We start from the raw sequence: 22,456 nt of genomic DNA on the forward strand, positions 1-22,456 counted from the left end.
GATTTTATATTTACTGATATAACTTATATAACGATATTAATTTGAAAACTTATTTTATTTTATTTGTTTTTTAAATATCTAGAAGTATTGTGTGTTTGACTTTTTTAGTATAAATATATTTATTGGGATCACCTGTTTATTTGAGAGCAAAATAAGATTTCATTGGAAATACAAAATACTTATTGAAAAAAATCATACATATATAAGAAGAAGTACTGTATTTGACAATTAAATGCAATCATTTGTTTTTCAAACATTTGAAACAATCAATTGTTTGCAACTATATAATGATTTTTGATTGTGGTTTAAGCTAACATTTAAAAAAAATAAATAATAATTATAATTAAAAATATTTATATTACTGTATAGTGTATAGAATTTTATAATAATATTTTTCATAATATTTTTATTGTATAATTAGTTTTAATAAGTTTAGTGTTTTATTTGTTTCATTCATTAAATAAGTATTATATCTGTATTTAAAAAAAATGTCAAATCTATTGTATGGTTTATCAAATAACGCTACGAAAGGTCTGGTAATTAGGTTTAATAATACCAGAGCTCGACTATTATATTGTTCATCAATTGTTTCATCAAAACAACAGCAGCAGTGTGTCCGAGGTATACATAATGGCAAACGTGGACTGAGAGCACTTCAAGACCATCTGCACCGGGAGATTGACTCAAAGCCTTTTGACGAAAGCGCCCACAGAAATGTCTTGCGAAGAGCTTTTGAGACACGCGATGACCTGAAAAATGCTCAAAGAATTGTCGTTAAGTTGGGATCGGCTGTTATTACCAGAGAGGATGAATGCGGATTAGCATTGGGACGATTAGCCTCAATCGTCGAACAGGTGTCTCAGTTGCACAACGAAGGTAAAGACGTCTTAATGGTGACCAGCGGTGCCGTGGCTTTTGGTAAACAACGATTGGGTGCAGAGATGCGGATGTCTATGTCGATGAGGGAGACTCTGTCACCCAAAGAGCTGTTCAAATTGGCTAATCCCGAGCCCAGAGCTGCCGCTGCCGTTGGACAGAGCGGTCTTATGGCTCTTTACGATGCTATGTTCACACAATACGGTGTCCATATCGCACAAGTAAGTAATAGTACAGAAGCTCTTTATTATACTGTATATCGATATATAAACTTTATATACGTTTACTATCACTTGTTATTCTTGTAAATGTATTTTTGTTTATTCATCGGTTTATCGGCTAATGTATTGCTAGAAAAAAAATAAGCTTTTTATATGATATATATTTATTTATTTAAAAAATGTTTTTTCTCTCTGTGTGTGTGTGTGTGTGTAGGTATTGGTAACAAAACCCGATTTCTACAATCCCATCAGTCGACACAATCTCAGGTCAACTGTCCTCGAGCTGCTAAATCTCAACATCATTCCCATCATAAATACCAACGACGCAGTGGTGTCGCCAGCGATGGCCGACAGCGACTTAGCCGGGGTGGGTCAATCATATCAGCAATGGTTGAATCAATCTAATCCGTCGGCAATTGATCCATATTATGGGGTACAGTAGACACCAGTGTCGGTATGACTCCCTATTTGGGAGTTACGATTCTGGTGTGATATCTGTCATCTCTGTTTGTGTGATCTTAATGTTGGCGTTACCACAAAAATAAATGATTGAATGTTTTATTTATTTTTTTTTCAATAATCTGTTTTTATCTAAATTTAAATATTTCGTAAATTTCTAATCTTTATTTTTTTGTACAATTGTTTTGTTTGTATAATCAGGTGATTAGCATTCAGGACAACGACAGCTTAGCCGCACATTTGGCGGTCGAAGCCAATGCCGACTCATTGATACTGATGTCTGACGTAAATGGTATTTATACATTACCTCCCGATCAGGAGGGGGCGCGACTATTGCATACATTTGTGTCATCAAATCAAGAATCAATTACTTTTGGTAATAAGTCACGGGTTGGTTTGGGAGGTATGGAATCCAAAGTCAAATCGGCCACTTGGGCACTGGAAAGAGGTGTTTCGGTGATCATATGTAATGGTATGGAAGATCAGGCGATCACTAGAATAATGTCTGGCAAAAGGGTCGGCACTTTTTTCACGCAATATCAGGAAAAGGTGGTCTCTGTTCAGACACTGGCAGCTAATGGTAAGTCATATTTTTGAATCAACTCTTTTTTGAATCAAATTTTGATAAGTCTTGTATCTAACTATAATCACAATTTTTTTTGGTTAAATAATTGATAAATCTATTTGTTAAATAATGTTAAATGTTTATCAATTAAAATTAATTACAATTAATGTTTTTTTTTGGTTTCCAACATTTGGTTTCTATTAAAAACCATTTATATATTTAGGGAAATTGTTGTCTTAAAATAATTAGAATATTCAAAATATTTTCAACAAAAAAAACTATTATTTACATATGTTGTCAACTCCTTTGACTCCCAGAGATTATTGCCAAAAAAATTTGTTATAACTATTATAAGCTATTATCTGTATGTTTTATCTAACGATCCCCATATGATATCATAGCATATCATTCATTTTGGATATTAATATTATATGTATCGATGGTGTTAAACATCACTGAAATATAATCACAAATTAAGATCTCTAAGGAAATAGATTTAAAAAAACAAAAAAAAAGTTTTTAAAAGTTATCTATCAGTTGCTTATAACTTATAACAATAATCAACAGTTTGTTATCAATCATTCCGGTTGTTAGCAAATGTTAGCAATGAATGATATATTATTAAACATCTAAGAGTTTAATAACACTTTATTTTATTTTGTTGAAAATATTTCAAATATTGCTAAACTGCCAAACATTTTACATAAAAAAAATTATTTAAATAAATGTTTGTTGCTTTAAACTCTTTAAAACAGTTATATATATAATTTTGTTAAAAATATGAGTTATGTGATACAATATTTATTACAAATATAATATTTATTAAAAACAACATTAAAAAGCAATTTATCTAAAATATAGCAATTTATTTAAGTGATATAATAACAATAATAATTATTATTATTATAAATTACAAGTTTTAGCTTAATTTACAATATATTTATTATTATTATTTTCCTCACCCATTGGTGAAAACAACAACAAAAGTGATAAATACCAACACAAATGCAAACTTTTATTTTTACTTTTGCGATACAAAAAATAAATAAAATCATTGACTTGTTATTGATATCGAATCCACAAAATCTTACTCTAAATTGATTTTTTCAAAAGCAATTTAATGACTTTTTTTGCTTTACTTTTTTTTCATTGAATTGTTTATTCAGAGCAAACTATATAGTTATTTGTTGTGTGTGTCCATCATATAATAGTTAGTACCCCTTACTATAATAGTTATAAAAAACAGCAAAATATAACAATATATTTGATTTATTTCTGGCTTTTATATCATCAACTCATTCAGATAATAATAAGCTCTCAGATTTTGATCAAATGCTATGAAAAAACACAAAAATTTATATATAATATATTGTTATACAGTATATTATATATACTGGATCTATAATCTATGAATTCATCCATGTTATTGATTATGTCTAACATTTTTTTGTTACTAAATTGTATAGACAGACACTTTGACAGCTCTCTCTCTCTCTCTCTCTCTCTCTCTCTCTCTCTCTCTCTCTCTCTCTCTTTCTTTCTTTCTCTATCAAAATACAACACAATATGTCTATTAATAGCCCAATAACTGTGTTCAACAGTTGACAAGAATTACAATAATTAAAAGTAATATTATTATTATTATTATTAGCATAATATTATCGCATAAGTGTTTTTAGCAAATTAATGGTTTGTTTAAGCATTGAAAAACAATTTGTCACTTATATTATCAAGCAATTAATTTTAATATAACAAATATACTGTATATAATGGTATGTTATTGTGTGTTAGTGTAATTAAGCATTTTTTATATGAGTTTGACTGTTAAACAAACAAAATTATTTTAAATTGTCTTCAATTGCAAGAATCCGTAAAATCATTATTTATTAGGATATTTACAGTATTTAAATATATAATATTTTTTTGTTTGTTTGGTTTTAGTTTAGGTGTTTGTGCTCTCTATATCTCCTAATTGCCTAAACATTTAGCGATTAAAATCAGCGATTTTTATCAATAATGCGACATTTAATTAGTATAATTTAAATTAATTAAATAATTAATTTCACTTTATTTTTATTTAAATAGTATATTATTACTATTTCGGTAGAATATTACCAATTATTTTGTTAGACATACAGACAGTCCTGACTATTGCCGAGACATTTATCCAATCATTTACATTATTGACTGTTTTTAGACTAAATTTTTTGGCACATTTTCATATTATTTTACATTTATGTCGTTCAATATAACTGTGATCTTAAACTGTGATTAAATTACTTTTCTTTCTTGTGATTTGTTTGTTTTGTATCCTTTAAAAACTTCAGAGAAAATGACAATAAATATATCATATACTATATAATAATAATAATACTAATAGTAATACTAATAATAATAAATTAATTTAATCAAAACACACAATCATTGGTTTGTTTTTGTTATTTTCAAAATTATATTTGTGACACAAATTGCTTTCAAAGAAAAAAAATTTATTTATAATTTATAAATAAAATCATTTTTATCAATCATTCACTTCACAACTTGAGCTAAAAATATTTGAATGAATAGTAAATTTCTGGAGAAAATAAAAAACAAATTTATATATTTATTTTTATTCATCATTTTTATATAATAAATAGTAGTATTTCTCGGAAAAACTTAAATTTTTATATACGATTTGATAAATAGTTTGAATTCTTTATGATTTTTATATATCATATTATTTGATTATTATTATTATTATTACTACTACTACTACTACTATCAATATTACTATTATTGTTAGTCCCAAATATATATGTGAATTAGTTTATTACTACTACTATTGTAAATAACTTAGGAGTTCATAAATATTTGAAATCTCAAAGTCCAATGACTCCTATACTTCCGATTAATAGACTATATATAAGACTCAGTTTTTGACTTTTTTTATTATTATTATTATTATTAAAACACATCATCTTTTAATATTAAACATATATATAATAGTATTGTCGGAATTGACTGACTTGTGTTGTTTGGTCCCCAACATTATACCCCACCAGTGCTTATGAAAGCATTTTATTAAAAAAAATCAAAAAAATCAAAATCATAGACAAAACAAAACAACAAAAAATTGATAGCAATTGTCGACTGAATTGAATAAACATTTTTCTAATTCTTCAGTTGTCGTCCTCGTTGTCTATCTTTCTTCACATAAAAATTCTTTGTTATATATTATATATTTTTATGAAATTTTCTCACATATTGTGATGTGATTTATGTTTGGCTTTAATAATAAACTGACACTACTTTTAACACAAAAAACTTGTCAATCATATATCATAAATAATAAAATATATAATATATCTTTTGGATATTTTTTAAAAAATCCATTATTATGTTGATTACATAACAGCACGAAAGGGCAGTCGTGTACTACAAGCACTGACACCCGCTGAGAGGTCCGATGTGATCGTACGGCTGGCAAATCTGTTGCAAACAAAAAAAGATGAGATTATGTTAGCCAATGCTCAAGACCTGCGAGCGGCCGAAGCTTCGGGTAATTGTGGCTTAAAATGATAACAAACATAACCTCTTTTTTTGGCCCCAAAAAAATTGATGTCTAATTATTTTGTATGTATAATCAGGTCTTTCCAAACATATGATCTCGCGGTTGACTCTGACACCGGAGAAACTCAAAGACTTATCGGAAGGTTTGCTTCAAATTGCCGACCAATCGCACGACGCATTGGGTCAATGTCTGAGACACACTTTGATTGCCGACGGCATACACTTGAAACAAGTGACGGTACCGTTGGGCGTACTGTTAGTGATTTTCGAGTCACGTCCTGACTGTTTGCCACAAATTGCCGCACTGTCTATAGCTACGGGAAACGCACTGCTGGCCAAAGGTGGCAAAGAGGCCACTCATACCAATACATATCTTTATAATTTAATTAAAGAGGCACTTTCCAATTACGAGTCGGCTGAAAATGCTATTGGACTGGTATGTCATGAAATTGTCAATATTAGCACTTTTGTGGATTAATTTACAATTTAAGATATCATAAAACAAAAAAAAACAATATTATATCTGAATTATAAATTTGAATTAGTTACTGATTTTTTTGTGACTATTTTTTATAAAAAAATTAAACCAATAGGTTAGTAACCGGGAGGACGTTAGCGAATTGCTTCAATTTGACAATTATATTGATCTGGTAATACCCCGGGGCTCTAATGAATTGGTCCGCAGTATTCAGGCTCAGAGCAAATCGATACCAGTTTTAGGACACAGTGAAGGCATTTGTCACGTCTATGTCGATATCAATGCTGATCGGAGTAAAGCTCTTAAAATTGGTATATATTTTATTTATTTAAATGTTATATAATGTGATTTACAATTGAATTTCTTTTATAAAAATATAAATATTATTATCAGTTTTGGACTCCAAATGCAACTATCCATCAGCTTGTAATGCAATGGAAACCCTATTGTTGCACAAGTCGTTATTGGACACCGATTTTTTTGCCCAACTGTGCAATGAACTGAAAGAAAATGGTGTCGACATATACGCCGGTCCCAGACTGTCCAAAAAGTTGACATTTGGTCCACAACCGGCCAAATCGTTGCGCACAGAGTACGGATCGCTTGCCTGCACTATTGAGGTATTGTAATTGAGAGCTCATGTATATATTAATATAACTACTGTGTAGATGGCTATAAATAGTAGTAAAGATAATAATACGATAATATAATATTACTTTTTTTTGTTATCATAAGATTGTCGACGACGTGAATGATGCCATTGAACACATCAATACATATGGTAGCGGACACACCGATACCATAGTAACAGAGGACAGTAAGTTTCCTTTTTTAAACACATCTATTAATAACTGTGTATTACATCACAGTCTTTTAATTTTATATAATATTACTATTGGTTTTTTTTAAACCATTGAATATGTCTTTTTTAATACTTTTTATCAGATATATCGTCACATTATTTCCAAAAAACTGTTGACAGCGCCTGTGTTTTCCATAACATCAGCACTCGGTTCGCTGATGGGTATCGTTTTGGATTAGGTATATAGATATAGATATATCATATATATATATATAGATAAATAATACAATAATTTTAGATATTGTATAATACAAGCATTTGTAGAGTGTATATAATTTTCATAGTTTGTTAACTAATAATTAATAACTTATTTTACAAATATATTTATAAACATTTATTGAATTAATACAGGCGCTGAAGTAGGCATTTCCACTGGCCGTATACATGCTAGAGGTATATTATTATGTCATCTATTGATTATTAATTTAGTCTATTCTAGTAAATCATTACTACATATAAAAAAAATTATAACCCAACACTTACACAAATAAATACACACACAATTATGTATCAATAATCTCATTGATTGTATATCTATTGTTTTTATATCTATTATATTATTTTACTCATCACTTATTTTGTAGGACCGGTCGGAATGCAGGGCCTGTTGACTACCAAATGGGTTATTAATGGATCGGGAAATACAGTATCGGAGTTTTCATCCGGTGATAACCACTATAAACACGAGGCCTTACAGTTAGAAAACTTTGAGTGATTTATTGAAGTGTAAAAACTGTATAATGACTACTGTGTTACCAATAACATAATAACATAACAAACAAATTAAAACAACATAAACGTGTTTTTATATGATTTTTATATATATATACGATATATTAAAATTCATTCATTCATATGTTAATAAAAAATAAAATATTTGTTACAATTTTTTCTTCTCTCTAATTTTTGTATAATAAATTTAAATAACTAATTAAAACTGATTGATTGACAAATTTAACTAACACTATATTTATTTTAACTATAAATTTTAAAAAACAAACAATATTGGGGTAAATTATATTTGATTAGTTGGATAATAAAAATAAAATTGAAGTTGAAATTTGTCTATTCAACCAAATTGATTGATATATCAAATTTTGTTTTATAATTGCACGCTATTTGACAGCTTTATACATTATTTTGTGGTTTATTTTCAATTTGAAACTAAATCATTCTCTGGCTTTATATGGATTGAAAATTGGAAAACATTTTGTTTTTGATTATATATTTCAATATTAAAAACATCTATTAATAACAATTTGAAACAATATAAAAGAATATTTGTTTTTTTAAAGAGTAGAAAATTTGAAACTTATTTTATTTTTTGAAGTCATTTCTCAAATGACTTCAACACATAATTGTTAAGTCATTTGTCTTATATATATTATATATATATATATATGTAGAGAGAGAGAGAGAGAGAGAGAGAGAGAGTCAGTTTTTCTTAAGTTTTATATAACAAACAGATTATTCTATATTTAGATTTTTAAAAAATTTTACAACTGAATGCATGTATAATAAGTAGTGAAAACATTACTAACATATATATATACAGTATATATATAGAGAGAGAGAGAGATAGAGAGAAATGTATTTTGCAATTGCAAGTCATATATAACTGTATATAAAAAGCTATATATACTGTATTAGTATTATATGCCTGGTTTTGTTAGATATAGTTTAGTGATAGTGTTTGCGCCAATATATCCAATATATCTATCGTTACTGACGACTTAGCACAGCCAACAACAACCACACCAACAAAGCTATGGATGAAAACTATGCGATGAGTTTACTTACTATAGTACAGTCAGTACTAACTACTATACAGTATATTTAATATAAGGCTCCGGGAGTCGTATCCAAGACATTTCCAGGCATAGCATCTATGATGTAATACACTCACAGATCTCTTGTAATCAGATTTAACGAGATTTTTTTCAGTCAAATAATAATTTTAAATTTCATTTTAAATTATATATATATATAAATAAATAAATATATATTATATAATATATGCTATTTTTTCTTTTTTTATATAAAAAATAAGACTATATTTAGCAATTAAATCCCCGTACGGTTTGAATGACATTTAAAATGAGACAAATCGTTGACATTTCATATGACCTCAGCCTTGAAAATGTCTATTAAAAAAGTCTTATTGAAAATTAAATATCAAAAGTAATAGTTTTTTTATTTATTAAATGCTATAAATAAATTTAATGCTATTGTTTGTTTGTATTAGAAAATCATTTAATTTTTATCAACCATATATTATTATAAATTTATATATATAATCTATATATATACAGTATATATATATATAAATATTAAAGAGTGTACTGTTAATTAAAATGTGATTTTTCATGAATAAATAAATTAAAATAAAACATACATTTGTTGTACAAATATACAGTATAAGACAAAAAACTATATATAAATATTTTTTACTGAATATTTATTTAATAAAATTAACATTTAACTTGAATTATTGGATTTTTATAAATAACTATCTTAATATAGCATATAGTAAATGTTATACCAGTATATTACTAAATAGTAGATAATTTATTGAATAATATTTAAATGCAATACTAAATTACAATTACAGTATTTAAATTTTACAGTATTTTTAATATTAATGTTTGTATAAATTTTGTAATAAATTTTATTGTTATGTTTGTACTGTATTTATAATAATGTATTTTCATCAGTTATTTAGAAAATAAATAAATAAATACTATTAATTACAAAATCAAAAAATTTATAAAATAAATTATACTCTATAATTATCACATTATTATTATTAATCAATAAATTAATGAACAGGTAATTGTGTGTAAGCCATAAAATTGATTTAATTATATTTCTTAAAAATAATAAACTAATTTATAATATGTATTTAAGCTATTAATAGTTCGCTATTGTATATAATTAAGCAAATACAGTAAAATTGTTACATAATATGTAAATACAAATGACATTATAGTTATACCGCTACTTATTCAGTATTATATAAGTATATACAGTATATTGTCTATCAATTAGTCTATAAATAGTTGACTAATTTATATGATAAAGTTATTTATATAATTTGACTGATTTTCTTATAATACATATGTATAATAACTACAGTATAGTATATACTAAAAGTAATACATATGTAAAAATAAAAATACATTAATAAACATACATTTGAATAAATGACTATTAATAAGAATATTTCAATATATCTGAACGAAAATACATTGAAATGCTATTTATTTGTAAAAATAAAATATAATATCAATGTACTGTATATATTATTATTTTTCTGAATCAATATTATTGATATTATTTTACTATTAATTTAATATTGTATTTAATAATATTAAAAATAATAAAATAATGTATAGATAACTTATAAATATATATATATATGATATAAGGTGATATCTAATAATTTTTTAGCCTATTAAACTTTTTTTTATAAATATTATTATTGTATATTTTTGAAAGTAATAGTAAAATAATAACTATTTAGTCAATAAAAATAAATAAATATTAAATAAATAGGTATCGGATTAATATTAACTTAAAGTAATAGTAATACTTATTATTAGATAGGAATAGTCAAGCATCTGAATAATGTTATCTAACTTTGATATTACAGTACATAAAATTATTTAAATTATGTTGAGTTTCAGTTAAATTTTTTGATATTAGATAAAGTTAAATGTTTAATTTTAAAAATAATAATATTTTTATAATAAAAAAATTAAAAAAATAATAGCCACCTTGACTATGTATTTCATTAATGCTTATCTATGCTATCGATAAATCATTAGATCATTAATTTTATTATCAAGCAATAAGTGTGTGTTTGTATATATAGTTTATTACGTTATTATTATTATTATCTTTTTTTTGTCGACACAATTTATTTTTTTGGTTGTAAATATATAAATAAAAAATAACATTTAAGGTATGCACTGATTGAATGGTATTTTTAGGCAAAAAGTTAGATTTTTAAAAATCATATTTATCCGTTAATTATGTTGGGATAACAAAAAAAATTTTAAGGAGTCTATAAAAATATATTGCCATCACAGAGACAATGTTATGATAAATAAAGGTAAATAAATGTTGAATGATTTAATGGTGACGGTATGTATAGATATATAGATAAATAGAGAGAGAGAGAGAGAGAGAGAGAGAGAGAGAGAGAGAGAGAGAGAGAGAAAGTTATGATTAAACCGACACTTATTTTAATGAATTGATTAAATCAAATATTGGGACGTGGAGTTCAATAAACTGTACCGAAATTATAAATAAATATAGGGATGACCACCACTACTACTACTACTACCGCTACTAAACTTAATATAATATCGAGTGATATATGAGTGAATGCATGTCTTATCTTACATAACATGTCATACAGGGTTTAATAGTAAAGTAACATGAGATCAGCCATTCTCTCTCTCTCTCTCTCTCTCTCTCTCTCTCTCTTTTTCTCTCTCTCTCTCTCTCACTCACTCACTCACTCACTCACTCACTCACTCACTCACTCACTCAACTGGTCTACCAGTATATTAACTTTGGTCACTCTATTGACTATCACATCAACAATGCCGGTGCTCTTAAAGTTTTTCTATCTCTCTCTCAATAAATATCACATGTTTGCCATCTCTTATATAATATAATGATTGTAATGACTGAACCAATAATTATTATGTTTTGGGGAAAGTTTGACTGCAATTACTGTTAGTCCATCAGTTGGACAGATATATATATATATAGATATATAGATAGATAGATAGGGAGAGAGAGAGAGAGAGCATGGAGAAAGTACTGTATATATCAATAGATAGCTAACAGTGCTAACAGATTATACACTATATGTACAATAATAGATTATTTATGTGTCTCTTTTACTTAACAAATAATCATCAAATGCAATGACTTTTAATACAGTACTACAATCACACTCACGGCTCACTCCTAACTATATTAGCATTTAATTATAGTCGTCTACTACTATGTGTGACATTCAATACAAATCTATATAACAATTGATACTTGAGTTTTACAGTTAGTTAATGTAATCTGGATTTTTGGATAGGAAGTGGTGGTCAATAACGGTTAATGCATTATATCTATTAATAGATGAAATGATAGGCCACTAAATAATTTAATGAAATACTCGTTTTTATTTCAATTGACTTCTATCTTAATATCTTGTATTAATTACAACAACACATACTTACTCTATACATAAGTATTGTTGTATACATTACATTAAACTAGCAATTCGTGTCTATCATTCATCAATTAAAAACAAAAAAAAACAATTAAATATCTCAAATTAGTTATTCTAAACAATGTTCACTATTATTGGAAAATAACATAAAAAATAATAATTTAGACTAAAGTTTTCTGTATAATATAAATAAAATAGATAAATTCTAAAGTATCAAAAATAAACTAGATTATTTATTTATTTATGTTAATTATAAATATCAATATATTTTAATAATATAATATTGATATACTGTAGATACGGTATAAATTTTATATTAATAGTAACTAAATTATTTGCATTGACTTATATAAATATATTGATAGTGTAGACACTGTGGACATATGTTTGACATTTGTGTGATTAAAAATAGCATTCAATATAATTTAATTGATTATTTTTATCATGCTAAATTGTTTTTTATAGTAAATATATTATATAATTGAATGATATAATAAATAAATGGTTTCTAAATATAAATACTATACCATTATTGTGACATTTAATACAAATTAATAAAATGTAGTATCTATAAGAAAAAAATACATTAATATAAATGACTATATTTTTATTTACGTATTTACTGTAACATAAGAAAATGTTTTATAGTTAATTGTTTCTTATATATTGTATATATTTATATAAAAAATAAATGTATTTATCAATTTATGTTTTCTATTTTTATATTAATATACCAATACTTAATCATTAAAATAAGTGACTTAATTTTTTTTACAAAAATTAAATAGCTTTTATAGAATATAATTTTAAAAACTCTAATATTTTAAAATGTTTTTTTTTGTAAATATCTATTAAATTATTGCATCAAATATTAATTTTATTAGTATTATTAATACATATTATTATACAAACTGTATATCAAATGTCGAGAATATATTTAATAAAAATTTTTAAATAGACTTTTTGCATATATTTTAAGCTATTTTTATAAAAAAAACATTTCTAAGAAAACATATTTATATTTATTATATTTTGAGATTTTGTTTATTGTATGGATGTAGTAATGTATAATAACTTAGTCTTATGTAATTATTTAGTTTATACTGTATAATATGTAATAGTATTATAGTGTACAGTGTATATATATATTATAATGCATAATAATATCCAAATATTTTTAAAAATTTTAACAAATATTTTGGCATTAAATTCTTTGAATTTAATATTTATATAGTTATTGTTATATTATGTGTAAATAAGTTGTTAACTAATTATTTAGCTATTAATTAATTAAATGTATATTTTTTTTAAAAAAGTGCATAATAAATGTTTAGAAAAGATAAAATCTTATTATTGTAGATAATTTGTAGTATTTTAACTATTTTTTTACTTAACTTCACTTAAAATAATAATATAATATTCAACCAAAACATATGATGAAGTTGTTTTTAGTTTGTTTTGATAATACAAATAACAATAACAAAAAAATTGTTAATAGATTTTTATATATTTATATATTAACTTTAAATTTAAAAAAAATATTTAAATGTTTTAAAAAACAAATAAAACGTTAGTATCAATTAATAAAAAAAAACATTTTATATAAAATATAAAAAACAAAAGTCAATAAACTTAGACATGAATTAAAAATAAAATCTTTGTCAAATTATTTACCAATTAATTTTTTATAAACAAATTATTTTATTAATATAAATTAATATATTACCGATATTATATATTGATTTTGATTGTATTAGTATTAAATAAAAATAAATTATATATTTTTTAAAAATAAAAAATCATTTTATTTTATTGCAATACTTTGCATTACTAATTATGATTTGGTCCAATAATTAACATTACATTTATAATAATAATATTATTGTTTCAATAATTTATGTAAAATGAAAAACAATGATATTTTAAAATATATTATATACAGTAATAGTCATACTTAATACATACAAAAAAACATTATAATAAATAAATATTATAAATAAATTAAAAAACATTTATGACAATATTTAAATAATTTAATTTACATTAAAATCATATTCAATAATTTATATAAAAGTAGTCAACATTTTTTTAAAATTATTATTTTGATATATTATACACAACTTTCCTCAGCTGGAGTTCCTTTCAAAAGTGACTGACTGTCTATATCTATGGACTGGTATTTGACGCGAATATCAATGTTATCGTCGGCTAAATCGTCGAGAAGTTGTTTAATAGTCGGGCCGTCGATTCGCGGCTCAAACAGTGGATTCCTGACGGATGTGTACGCCATAAGAGGTGTTTCCTGACTTGACGTCTGCTGATGGACAGTGGCATTGGTAATGGTTGCACAGCTATTGGTGCCACCGTTATTGTTCATATTTGTCGCGGAAATGGCGCCGCCACCGACGCCACTACATTGGTTGCCACCATTGGTTCCGCTGTTGAGACTGTTCTTCAATGAACTCAACACTACAGAGCTGTTGGTCGTATTGAACGTCGAGTGTCGGATCAATTGGCGATTCTTGCGTTGACAGCACAGCACAATCATAAAGGCTTCCCTAAACTTGGAGCTGACAACTGCATACAGACACGGATTCAGCATTGAGTTGACATATAATAAGACGCGACAGAAGTATAATATATTATAAAACGATTCCATCGATAGCTGACTAATCGGATCTTCGGTAGTGAATATCATCCATAGAGTAAACACACGGAATGGTAGCAAACATATGAAGAAACAGATGACTACGGCGGCCAACATAAGCACAACCTGACGTCGGGCTCGCATTTGGATGTGCTCTGCATTGCATGTGATTCGACCGGAAGTGCTGTCGATACGGTCGTCGAGGATCAGCCGTTTGGTTATAATACAGTAGATGACAAGCAATACACATAACGGTAACCAGAAAAATGCAGTCATCGTCAAAAAATAGTAGATCTTTTGCCAATCGGTGTTGGCATTGGTCAGACACACCGATACGACACTATTGTCCACATAGCGCGCCTGTGATAGCTCTGTGCCGAATAGCACCGGAATAGTGGCCACAAAAGCCACACTCCATAGGACACCGATAATGATGACCGCCCGACGAATTGTGCACTTATAGCCAGCTTTCAGTGGCTTACAAATTGCGTAATACTTACACAAAAAAAGATTTTTTTAATAAAGTTATATAATTTATTTGATTTTTAAAATTTATTCTCAAAATTCTATTTATATTTTTCATTGTATTTTCCTATTGTTTACACTAAATATTAATTCTTAAATAATAATACAATGTTTTATATAATACTAATAATAAACGATTGTTTTGTCTCTTTGTGCTAAAAGCTAACAATTATTTTTTTATGATAGATTCTCCACTATATTCTTGTATATTTATAGATATATATTTTATGGTCTAAAAATTGATTGTATATATATAGGAATTTGATAGACATCGAAAAAAAACAACCTAACAGTGCTGCTAAAGCTGTCTACTTAGATAAGTGTCTTATATGTGATAATAATGTATGAAATAATAGAGAAAGAGAGAGGGACTCACTCTTTCAAAAGAGATGGCAAGTATTGTAAGTATAGAACCGTGAGCTACGACTAGTTCGACAAACGGAACCGCTTTGCCTGTTGTTGTGATGGCGTTATGATGGCCACGGCGTCGGACAAATAGACAGATGGTTAGCATATATATAGATGGTTAGAAAAAAGGAAAGAAAACAGAGAAAGAGAGAGAAAGAGAGAGAAAGAGAGAGAGAGAGAGAGAGAGAGTTAATCAAGATATTAAATTTAATGCAATTCATCACATTGTATATAACACAAGTAGAGAGACATACTATAGTCGACATAAGATATTGGGTTCACATTTTTTTAGGGTCTATCTATCAATTTTTATGGCATCTCTCGACACCTAACACACATATAAACACATAAAAACATATATTATTATATAAAGTCCTATCTCTTAGATTTTTTCTTCTTCTCGATGATCTACTATTACTACTACCACTACTACTACTACTACTAACAACAACAACATACTGATTGTCTAAAAATAAAAATAACTTTTTTTTATATAAAAAATACAGTACTCTTATTATATGCTTTTTTCCAGTAATAGCAACAACAATATTATTGTTATTATTATTACCCATTTTCTTTAGTTTATTAATATGCATATCATAATATTAAAAAGTAGTAATATTATATATATATATATAAATATAAATTTTCATAAAAGTTTACTCATTCAAATTCAGGATATAAATCATTGGTGATATAAAATACAAATCAAATAAAAAATTTATTTTTAATTTCTAAAATATTTTATATAAACATTATTGTGTATATGTTTGTGTGTGCTTTTGTGTTTGAATAAAAATTTTAAATGTAAATAATGTACATGACAAAATATTAGCACAATATATTTTTATTTATATATGCAATCTATAAAAACTAATATAAAAAACTAAGTACAGTATATATTTCATATATATTATATAAGAAAAAAAAGTTATAAATAGATATTAAAATACAGTATATTTTTTATGTTAGAAAGATTTCTTTATAAAACTTACTGTATATGATATATATATATATATATATTGTTCATAAAACATCAATAAAATCAAGTATAGTATTATACAACAATTTTTTTATTTAATATTGTTGACTATAAAAAAATTTTACTATGGGTGGCTATTTTAAATAAATTATAAAAGTTATATCTATACTTAAATTTGTTTAACATTTTTTTTATTTATTAGTTTAATTTTATTTTATATTTTTCCTTAAATTTATAAATACATTTTACCGTACATTTAACTAATGTATAAAAATATACTGTATATTACATATATATATATATATAACTTTATATATAAATATATTGTCACTTCTTTTAATAGATGCCAACTGTTTTTTTAAAGGTATTTATTTTTATCACATTTTTATAGCGTGTGTTTTATAGCTTATATAAGACTTATCATACACACAGAAAAAAATTATAGTTTATTTCTTTATACTGTATTTAAATTACTAGAGAAAAAAATTACAACAATTTTTTGAATAGTTATATAATACTCGTTAAAAATTTTAACATATTTAGCATACTTTTAAAATTTTTTTAAGTATGTAAGCACTAGATTTGAAGTGTGAGAGAGATATTAATTTATTTTATTTTATTATTTTTTTCTCCCAGACATACATTTGTTATATAATATGTCATAATTGATAATCAATAAATCCAAATTTTAAAATAACATAAATAAACGCTTAGTTAAACTAAATGACATATTTATTGTAATATATTAAATATAATGTATATTTTTAAGAAAAATAAAATAAAATAATAAATGTGTCTCAAAGTCAGTATTAGAAATAAATATATATCTTTTTTAAATAAAAAAAATAATTACAATATTTTTAGCCCAAACTTTAAATAGTTTAGTGAGAAAATTGCTATAAATTTTAGTCATACTCTCGGATTTCCTATTTTTTCTCTCATTTTAGATGACATTAAACGCTAATTATTTATTTTTTTTTCATTTGATAATCTAAATGATAATATCACACACAAAATAGTCAGTTAACGATGCCTACAAAAAAATTATATAACATTAAAAAGTGTTTTTCTTTTGATAAAAAAATTATATAATTTAGTAGTTAATTAATGAGTCGATAACGTTAAATAGCGTTTAATGCTCAGATACAGTATAATTTATTTAATGGTCTATAAATATATTTATATTTTTTTAAAGACTAAACTATGTCTAACATCTCTAATATATGATTATTGTTTTTATTGATAAAATATTTATAATTTTTGATTAGTCTAATAACAACGAGAGAAAAAAAATCGGGCAAAAATAATTTTAAAAATAAATATATAGTCGGAAAACATATCTAAAATGACAGAAAGTATTTATATATAATCTGATTTATAGAAAAAATTATATATATATATATATAAAGACTAAATGGTTTTGTCTGAAAATATACAGTACTGTATATATTGTGTATATTATATAATATTTACAATATTACTGTCTATGATATATAGTAGGAGAGGACGACTATATTATCGGAGCAATGCATCCAATATATGGACATTTAAAGATATATCTTTATGTACAACATTAGTATAGAGTATATAAATTTATATACAAAACATATATACAGTATATATATATTTGATGCACAGGAATGTCGTGTTTTTGCAATTTATATTGACTAATGATTGACTCAACTAAAGTATTAGGTTTGACTTAAAAAAAATGGTAACAAATTTATATAAAAAAGCAATTCATAAGTGATATCCACACCAACGCCCTAACAGATCACCGCTTCGACATAAACATTATATAACTAATATTATAAGTTATAAAAATATAAGTTTTTCTCTCTCAAACAAAACATACACACAAACAGAAAACATTTATAAAATTTATAAATTATTATATAATAAGATATAATATATAATATAATGAATATGTATTAATAGATCTAAAAAAAACTTTTTAAAAATATTGTTGTTTTTAATGTTGTCGTCAAATCGGTTTGTAATCATCGATGAAAATACTAGGGATTAAATGGTTTTTTACTTTTGATTCAATTTCCTGCTTTCATATAAACATTACAAATATATATTTAGCATTTAAAATATTTTCTTTTGATAATAATAAATAAGATAAAAACTTGTTCCATATTTTATATATATATATATATAAATGAAAATATAATAAGTTATATGAAATAAATATGAAAATATTTACTGAATATAATTTACGGTTATATGTATAAACAGTATATAATTTATATATATGCTGAAATCGTTAGTAAATAATAAGTTTTCAAAAATTATTTGCTATAAAAAAATAGTTTATCTAAAAAATTTTAAATATATAATTGATAAAAAAAAGAAAGCAAAAATGTAATGAATTAAACATTAAATGTTTAATTATCGCAAATAAATATCAATACTATTATATTTTTATCAGAAATTATTTTTAATCTGTATAACGGGTTTTTTTCTAATAACCATTAAAAAACTAGTATTTATCATTTTTTTTATATATATACTACATCATAAATAATATTATAAATAAATATTTTAACAGTCAAGCTATGATATGTTTAAAGATTTTTTTTGGTTACCGGTAAGCAATTAGTAAAATGTTATTAAAAATGATATGAATTTGATTATGTTATATATTAGTTGGTAGATTTAATAATATATATGTATATATAAACAGTATTAATAACATTTAAAAAGTTTATTCAATTATATTTGATTACTCACACATCCATTCACCCAAATGCCAGATCTCTGGTTTAGTATGTAATTCAATGAGAACCGTAGGCATACAAACTGATAAATTAAATAAATATCATATATTAAATCAACAACAAAAATAAATACATAAATTTTATTACATATATAATTTTTAATATCAATATTTAGATGTCATTTATATATATATATATTTAATTAATAATAATTAATTACCAATTAATACGAGCAGATCAGCTATACTGAGATTTATGAGAAACAAATTTGTTGAGTTTCGTAGCTCTTTGGTCTTAATGACAACGATGGGCACCAGTAGGTTACCTGTGGTACCCATTATCAACACAATGGTACAGACAATGGTGGCAGTCGTACGTATATAATAGGGAAACTCCGGTATTGAACCGTGCATTTGGTCCATCAGTGCGGAACAATTGCGCTCATCCCATGTCAGTACATCTAGTATAGTGTTCAATGAGGACTGGGATGTCAGTTCAATGGTGTCGGCATTAATCACTGTGTTTTGCGATATCAAGTGTTGCTGTAATTGATGACATGATGAAGAATTGTATGAATTAATAAATGTCTTGTTGTTATTATTATTATTATCCATTGTGTCGACAATTTTATTGTGTATCACATTTGACAGACATTTAACTGATTGTGCACTTCATTATCACTGATGTGATCACTTGAAAGACTAATTTTCTTAAATTGTTTTTAAGATTTTATTATCCACTGGTATCTGATGTACTTTTGTCAACAACAACAATAATAATCAATTGATCCACAAGTGGGGAAATAAATTTTGAAACAAGTATAACAAACAGTTTTCACAGTTAAGAAAAATTTATTATAAAATATTTTATTATTATCATTTGATTTAAATTATAAGTTATCAAATAATATTAACTATATATATATATATATATATATATATATATATATATATATATATATATATATATATATATATATATATATATATATATATTAAAAAACAAAACATTTTTCGATGTTTGCTAACATATATTTTATACAACACTTGATAATTATCATTTTGGGAATACAATATAAATAATAATTTTTAAAATATTAAATTAATAAATATTATAAACAAACAAACAAACAAAAAGTTTTTAACTAACGTTTGGCTAAGAAAAAAATAAATAAATAGTTTTTTAAAGATAAGTTTGCAAAATACAAGTGAGATAGAGATAGAAAGAGAGAGAGAGGAAAGAGAGATATAGATAGAGAAGCTATCAATTTTGGTCTCAATTCTTGTTATATTCACTTTTATCGTATTAATAGTCGTCGACACCACTATCTCTCTCACTCTCACTCTCTCTCTATATATATATTTCTACCAAAAAACAGACTGTGAGACTGCGCTAAATAAATAGCATACCGTTCCCCAGCATTTGTTTGTCTATCTTAATAAAACTATGGGATCATCATCACTACCACCAACACCACATCGCCACATATTTCTGGAGCATATACCAGGGTATATATACTGTACTGTATATTATAAATGCATATTTTCAATGGATAAACTTCAAATCACTCACTCAATCATTACTAAATTTTTTTTGTGTCTATAAATTACTATAACTACTGTATATTAGCACTAATGTATAAGTTATACAGTATAACACCAACACAAACAAAAATTAATTGCCTAATAATATGGTGTGTGATTTTACAACAACAACAAGTGTTTCAATTTAAAGTTTTACAAATATATATGATATAAATAAAATGATTTTTTAAAAATATAAATTCAAAACATACACTGCATAAACTAAACAACAACAAATTATAGGAAATATTTTAAAACATATAAAAACATACACACATTTAATAAACTGTTTTTTGTGACTGTTTTTTTTACATATTTTTAATATAACAGGATATTTAAATTTTAATGACACCTTGTTTATACCGGTATTATTTGATAACAAATTAAATGGACATGTATTTTGTGGTATATATATAAATATTAATATATATAGGTTTGGGTGATCACCACAAAAAAACCTTGAATATCATCATTTTTGAATAAAAGTTTAGAAAATAAGTTCAATAAAAAAAAAGTTTTACGACATAAATATTTCATAATATAAATATGCGATTTATTTATTTATTTTGGATTAAAACATAAAACTTGTAATCATTAAAATAATCATTTCATAGGAATTGCTATTATTTTTTTTCATTGGTTTGATTATCATTTTGTTTGGCATATATAGTAGTCCAGCGTTTGGCTACTCTATTGTATTCTTGTCGATTAGTTTGATATTGTCGGGCAATTTGTGGAACCAATGGATCGGCCGGATTGGGATCCGATAGGAGCTGTTGTATTGATAGCATTACTTGAGTGATAGTGAAAGCGCAGCTCCAGTTCTTCTTGAGTGTGTCCAGACATATGGAACCGTCGGGTGTAATGTTCGGGTGATATATTTTTGTCGTGAATTTAATGTGCGGCGCATGAAACGGATAGTCTTTCGGAAACTGTATCTTGATTTTGAAGGCACCGCCTTCGTATGGCGTGTCGGGCGGACCTTCTATAACGCCCTGCCATGAAAATAGGTCGTCACCGACTGGCTGTGCCGAACATCTGGGCGGCGGATCTTTTTGCAACTCTTGCAACTCTTTTTGTATCCTTTTGAGTGCCATTTACTCTACTACTGTGACAAAAAATGAAAGAAATTGTGGACCAAAATGATTGATTGTCGTCACCGAAAAGAAACTGATCACCCGATTGATTGTTCACTGATGATGGACACACCGCTCGTCGCCGTTTATGTCTGTCTATCGCCTGTTGCCTATTGGGCTAATGATTTTTAAACGGCCTTTTTTATTATAAAATAAAAACAATAATAATTTCAAATATATTTCAATTAAGTTAATTG

The 22,456-nt window shown here is 25.3% G+C and overlaps 3 protein-coding genes across 4 annotated transcripts; 1 reads left to right on the forward strand and 2 right to left on the reverse strand.

Moving 5' to 3' along the window:
• Positions 1 to 470: 470 nt before the first annotated feature.
• On the forward strand, positions 471 to 7,778 carry LOC128964656 (delta-1-pyrroline-5-carboxylate synthase-like). 2 transcript variants are annotated; one of them, XM_054311288.1, is made up of 11 exons: positions 471 to 1,097; positions 1,312 to 1,530; positions 1,758 to 2,136; positions 5,519 to 5,662; positions 5,751 to 6,109; positions 6,267 to 6,462; positions 6,545 to 6,771; positions 6,887 to 6,968; positions 7,097 to 7,192; positions 7,365 to 7,406; positions 7,598 to 7,778. In XM_054311288.1, exons 1-11 carry the CDS (start codon positions 489 to 491, stop codon positions 7,726 to 7,728), a joined length of 2,484 nt encoding a protein of 827 aa, XP_054167263.1. In that variant the 5' UTR covers positions 471 to 488; the 3' UTR covers positions 7,729 to 7,778. The 2 variants fall into 2 exon arrangements, with proteins under 2 accessions (XP_054167263.1, XP_054167264.1); XM_054311289.1 differs by having other exon boundaries at positions 1,312 to 1,464.
• A 6,587-nt stretch (positions 7,779 to 14,365) lies between these two features.
• LOC128964691 (growth hormone secretagogue receptor type 1-like) lies at positions 14,366 to 21,596 on the reverse strand. The gene is given in 6 exon segments (XM_054311328.1): positions 14,366 to 15,397; positions 15,804 to 15,880; positions 19,554 to 19,622; positions 19,761 to 19,936; positions 21,096 to 21,139; positions 21,582 to 21,596. Coding segments are annotated over 6 exon segments (1,413 nt in total).
• Positions 21,597 to 21,690: 94 nt separating this feature from the next.
• LOC128964843 (ubiquitin-conjugating enzyme E2 2-like) lies at positions 21,691 to 22,402 on the reverse strand. The gene has a single exon (XM_054311490.1). The coding sequence runs from the start codon at positions 22,218 to 22,220 to the stop codon at positions 21,747 to 21,749; it is 474 nt and encodes a 157-aa protein (XP_054167465.1). The 5' UTR covers positions 22,221 to 22,402; the 3' UTR covers positions 21,691 to 21,746.
• Positions 22,403 to 22,456: the final 54 nt, after the last annotated feature.

This window comes from Oppia nitens, unplaced genomic scaffold (assembly GCF_028296485.1).
Source record: "Oppia nitens isolate AA-2021 unplaced genomic scaffold, nextdenovo-longstitch-racon4-pilon3 scaffold9_pilon_pilon_pilon, whole genome shotgun sequence".
Classification (NCBI taxonomy): domain Eukaryota; kingdom Metazoa; phylum Arthropoda; class Arachnida; order Sarcoptiformes; family Oppiidae; genus Oppia; species Oppia nitens.

What these genes read in the sequence shown, in the direction of transcription:
- LOC128964656 (XM_054311288.1), top strand. Translation starts at nt 489, where the DNA reads ATGTCAAATCTATTGTATGGTTTATCAAATAACGCTACGAAAGGTCTG. An exon ending in CAATTGATCCATATTATGGG is followed by an intron (nt 1,531 to 1,757) that starts GTACAGTAGACA and finishes TTGTATAATCAG; the next exon opens with GTGATTAGCATTCAGGACAA. An exon ending in TGGCCGTATACATGCTAGAG is followed by an intron (nt 7,407 to 7,597) that starts GTATATTATTAT and finishes CTTATTTTGTAG; the next exon opens with GACCGGTCGGAATGCAGGGC.
- LOC128964843 (XM_054311490.1), bottom strand. Translation starts at nt 22,220, where the DNA reads ATGGCACTCAAAAGGATACAAAAAGAGTTGCAAGAGTTGCAAAAAGAT.